The sequence below is a fragment of the Silene latifolia genome, chromosome X, assembly GCF_048544455.1.
Source record: "Silene latifolia isolate original U9 population chromosome X, ASM4854445v1, whole genome shotgun sequence".
NCBI classification, from domain to species: Eukaryota; Viridiplantae; Streptophyta; class Magnoliopsida; order Caryophyllales; family Caryophyllaceae; genus Silene; species Silene latifolia.
The window spans coordinates 68997563-69003080 of record NC_133537.1 but is presented as its reverse complement, the minus strand read 5'-3'; the positions used below and the strand labels follow the sequence as shown (position 1 = coordinate 69003080).

Below are 5518 nucleotides of genomic sequence, written 5' to 3'. Positions count from 1 at the left end.
TTCAACTCCCAAATATGTGTGTATTTAAGTAGTTCTTTTTGTAGAGGCATGCTGACTTGAAACAACTTAAGACAAAAAAGAAATCTTAAATTCTTGTGCAGTTTCTTAAAGTATTGTGCACTACAACTGTACAAGAGTCCCCAAAAGAACCAACAACTAGTGGGGAAGCACCTGCATAACACAAAAGCAATAATACCAAATAGATCAACCTAGGGATAATGAATTAATGATAGAGTTGATAAAAACAAATACATCATCATTGTCTAACATAGGTACCCATACTTTTTATTTAAGAACACAATTAATTCTACGTGTTACGGTAACTTACAAAATATGTGTTTAAACATAACAAAGCGTGTTATTATTAGATGGGGATATCCGTTTATAGCTATAGACGGACCAAATATACATCCACTTTAAGCAAAACGGGCCAAATGTCACCACCTTAACTCCAAATGTCAGCAGTACCATTTCCATGTGTTAAGTAACTGTTGTAGATTAGAAAATGACACTGGTGACATTTGGAGTTAAGGTGGTGACATTTAGGCCATTTTACTTAAAGTGGATGGATATTTGGTCAGTCTATAGCAATAGACATATATGCGCCGTCTAATAATGAGAATTCGTGTAAACATAAATACGAAGTACATGTTATACAATTAGAGTGACATAGTTAAACCAATTAAGTAACAGATAAATTTCAATACACTTTCACCATAAATTACCTCTTCAACCATATTTACTTCTCTTTAAATTCTGTTAACGACTCTTCAACCATAATACTTACTTCTTTTTAAGTAGTTTCAACACTCTCTCTTCATCTTCATCTTCAACACAAAACAATACTGTCAAAAAAATGGCGGAAAGTTCACCATTTTTAATTTTCTTCTGTTTTGCGAATTTTCTTAGCTTTTCCTTATCCCTTGCTAATATATCAAAGCCGGGATGTCCATACAAGTGTGGAAACTTGACTATTCCATATCCGTTTGGACTCAACGAAAAGTGCGCCTACCGTCGTGATTTCATAGTACCTTGTTATGCTAATGCAACCTTCATTCCTTATCTCCAAGATGATATATTTTTAAATATAAGTTCAACCCAAGTGATACTAGCGGCGGGTAACTCGCAACTTATTTCGAAATGTGGAACTGATACAGCTAGCGGTTCAACTTCCATCATTGGAGGCCCCTTATCTTTATCGCGAACCGACAATCGATTTACAATCATCGGCTGTAATCAATACGGATTTATCCAAGCGATTGATTTTTTGGAACCTCGTCAAACTCGTGGATGCTTGAGTATATGCACGATAAAAAGTAACCTGTATGACGGAACATGCGCAGGAAATGGTTGTTGTCAAACTCCTTTGCCGAGAGGTTTAAGAAGCTCAGTAACTACCTTAAGGGATGCACCATATACACAAGCAATATCCTCGGGTAATTGTAGTTATGCATTTATTGTGCAAAAATCAAGCTTCAAGTTTGGGGGAGCCGTTGAGTTACAGCGTGATCATTACATAGACCGACTTTATTCTTTACCAGTTGTATATGACTGGTTCATTACAGCCAATTCGTGTACATCCGCGCGTCGGGACTCGATCTCTTATGCGTGTAAACAAAATTCAAAGTGCATATATCTTCTTAAGCCATTGAAGATAAAAGGATATCGATGTGCTTGTCTCCCGGGTTACGAGGGAAATCCGTATCTCGGTTGTTCAGGTTTGTGTTCTAACTTGCAATGATGTTGTTTTAGTATTTAGTAAGATATACTCGTATTTTAATAACATATATAAAACAATTCAAGCGAGTGCTACAAAGGATTTTGAGTACAGAATAGAATTAAGAGACGTTTATTAAGTTTATCTTTGTGTAACCAGTGTATGTAGTCCGTATTAGCTAACTCTATTTACAATTATTAATAATTTACGACAGAAGTAATTAAGTTATAGGTTTGGATCAACTTTTTTTGTTCAGATGTCAATGAATGTGCGGCCAATAATTCCTGCGTCCATCGCTGTGCCAACTCTCCTGGAGGATATCATTGTAGTTGCCGAAGCGGGTATCGCGGCGACGGAAGAAGAGATGGCTCAGGATGCATTGCAACGAACTTAAAATTGCTATCATTCTAGGTACGTAATTTCAGAGTTTAATATGCTTTCTTTGCAAAAGTATGGCTTCAATTATGGGTGTAAGACTTTAGGTGTTCATGCCATGTTTTTTGTTCTGCAAATATGCAGTGTTGGTAGTTTTTTTACTTTATCTTTGAGAGTTATACATATCTTGGCTTTTTTCATGAATTTAATGAGAAGGTCAAGATATATAAATGGTACATGCTGATGAATACTTGAGTTATGTGAGTAGTCAAGATATATAAATGGTACACGCACAATGCAATCTTAGAGCTACAATCAGTCCAAATGTTTTGTTTGGGCAATAGACTATTGAATTTTGTATGTCTATCTGTGAAAGGAGACAATATCCGCAAATCAAAACGCAATATCAAACCTATTTAAAATTTATCTTCAATAAAAGAGTTTTCAAAAGCCCAAATGATAAACGTGACGGAGTATAACCTAATTACATACAGATATTAATACTTATGGTATTTTATTTATTTTCTAAGCTTAGTCATTTAGTGAAGCCAAATTATATTATTGAGATAGGTGTTCTATTTACATGATAAGATTGATAAGTATTACTCTGACTGATAATTGAGTATTTTGGTACAATCCAGAATTGCGGAATAAAAATAAATGTATATGCAAAAAATGAAAGTAACAACAAATCAATTGAAATTAACTTAACTACTTTTTGGAGAATAATATGTTATTGTATTGTGAATTTACAAACTTATTTTCCGTCAAACAAAGGCTACAAGTCAAATTTGCACGTTTTATAATGAGACAAATATCTTCATATTATGTGCTAAATTTTTTTGCCTATTATACTCGCGGAAAATAGCGGTCAAAGTTGACTTTGAAAGTTAAAGAGTAAATGTAAACAAGGTTGAGGGGTACACTGATTCAGCTAGCTATTTTCTGAACCTAAACTAAACGAAATATGAGACGTAGTGCCTTGTGAATCTCAAAAGCCAGGGAACCTGGGGAAACTATCTCCATGTAGGTAGCTGTGCCAACCATGAGTGCTGCGGTGGCGCCTTAGACCACCACCCGATCTCTTAATCAGCTTCTATCCCAGCTTTGAGTCATCTTACCTCAAGCTTATTAATCCCGCTGCTAGAACTCCAGCAGTTCACCATTTCAATAAGTTGCGTGGAGGATATAATGTTAGCAGTGTCATTTAACTGTCTTACTTAAGCTGAATTATGTTATTACGATTACTATATAGTCCTCCATTGAAGCTATATATAATAATGAAGAAAAGAGGAAGTGCAGAGAAGATTTACTTACCTCGCATCATGACTGAGTTAAGGCCATATCCAACCAAGAACTGAACTTTGCTGCTTCATCAAGCAAGAACTTGTGTTATCCACCAAAAGATCAAGAAGCCACATAAATTTCTTATACAATAAACCTATTTGTATGAGCTAAATTTGAATAAATATGTGCAGATTTGCTTGCTAGAAAGAACAGTGTAATGAATTCCTCCTTCCAACCTTAGTGGGTACTGTTATTATTCTATCCTAATACAACTTCAGCAAAAAAATAGTTGTTTAGGAGACAAATTTGAGATGGAGGTAGAGGTTAAGTAACTAATAATCATCGGAAGTAAATAGTTTGTGGCCAGAAAAGCACCATTAGGGTTTGATGCATTGGACTGTCTACCAGTATCCAGGTTTGCATTTGCATCATTCTCAAATCTCAATGTCAGGACCTGAAAAGTTAAACACTCATTTGCACTAATTTACTGTCTATGATGCACTACACAACAAAATATGAATGACAAACTCAGCTTAACTCTACCTGTTTCTTCTCGAGTAACAAAATTCTCTTTCAAGCCCTCCTTCTAATGTCTGAATCATAGACAATAATTTATTGAGTAGAAGCCCAAAACGCAGCACTTGGATATGATATCACTGTAACAGTAACTTTACTAAGGTAGAATAGGAAGAGCATTGTTTTTTTGGTTGATTTCTTGGCTTTTGTTTTGTTAAATTGAGATATTATTAGAGGAGTCATTGGGTTTTATTTTGTTAAATTGATCTCTAATAAAGTTCACACACTATTCACAGGAACTAGTATTGGCTTGGGCTCCATACTCCTTTTCATTGTGGGCTATTGGGGTTATCTTACTGCTATTAGATGGAAATTAAATCAGCAGAAAGCCAGTAACTTCAAAAGAAATGGAGGCTTATTATTAAAGAAGCGTAACTCTTCTGAACATGGCATGACAGAGAACAACCTCCTCTTCACGGCGGATGAATTAGATAAAGCGACCGACCATTTCAACGAAAACAGAATTCTTGGTCGGGGCGGTCAAGGCACCGTCTTTAAGGGCATGATGACTGATGGGAGCTTGGTTGCAATAAAAATGCATAAACTAGGTGACCAAACCCAATTAGAAGAATTCATAAACGAGATTGCTATTCTTTCCGGTATTAATCATAGGAACATAGTCCGTCTCTTGGGATGTTGTCTAGAAACGGATGTTCCTCTTCTCATTTATGAATTCATCGTCAATGGTGCCCTATCAAAATACCTCCACCACCCACAAAATGACTACCCAATTACCTGGCATATGCGATTGCAAATTGCCTTGGACGTGGCAAGTGCAATCTATCATCTCCATTCTACCTCCTCATCCCCAATATTTCACAAAGACATCAAGACTGATAACATCTTATTGGATGAAAAATATAGAGCCAAATTGTCGGATTTTGGGACTTCAAGGTCCATATCTATCGACAAATCTCACCTAACCACCCAAGTGAAGGGTACCTTTGGATATTTAGACCTTGAGTATCACCGAACCGGACAGTACAATGAGAAGAGTGATGTGTTCAGTTTCGGGGTAGTCATTATTGAGCTTTTGACGGGAAAGAAAGCGGTTTATCAAACCGAATCCGGAGGTAGGGAGAACTTAGTATTATCTTTTCAAGAAGCAACGGAAAACTCTGCTTTCCAAGACATGTTGGCGCCCGAGGTTGTGAATGAGGCGTCGGTAGAGACAATTGCTGCCATAACAAATCTGGCATCACAGTGCTTAGACCCGGATAGGACTCTAATAATATCTCAATTTAACTCACACGTTTACTATTTGTAATATATTTTTCTACGACATATCTTGTAATTATGATGAAATGTAAAATTTATTTTCAAATTATGAGACACGTTCACTACCCCGCTATTAATATTATTACTTTCACGCCGTTCTTTCTTAATATTATTACGTTCACTACTCCCGTGGTTACTATTGTTTCTTTTACTAATTCCTCTATTTTTTTTCTGTTAAATTCATTATTCCCGTTAATTTTTCCGGCCTATATTTAAATAAATAAACTATTTCCTTGAGTCGATTGGTTATTTAATTGTTCATACTTTTTCTCATTGTTACCACTC

General features: G+C 35.8%; 1 protein-coding gene across 1 annotated transcript; it reads left to right on the top strand.

The window, feature by feature from the left end:
• The first annotated feature begins 731 nt into the window (after positions 1-731).
• On the top strand, positions 732-5222 carry LOC141617565 (wall-associated receptor kinase-like 1). Its single transcript, XM_074434751.1, has 3 exons — positions 732-1718; positions 1974-2128; positions 4192-5222. The coding sequence occupies exons 2-3, from the start codon at positions 2092-2094 to the stop codon at positions 5220-5222; spliced, it is 1068 nt and encodes a 355-aa protein (XP_074290852.1). The 5' UTR covers positions 732-1718; positions 1974-2091.
• Positions 5223-5518: the final 296 nt, after the last annotated feature.

Coding starts and splice junctions, on each gene's coding strand:
- LOC141617565 (XM_074434751.1), top strand. CDS start 2,092: ATGCATTGCAACGAACTTAAAATTGCTATCATTCTAG. Junction 2,129..4,191: donor TAAAATTGCTATCATTCTAG/GTACGTAATTTC, acceptor CACTATTCACAG/GAACTAGTATTGGCTTGGGC.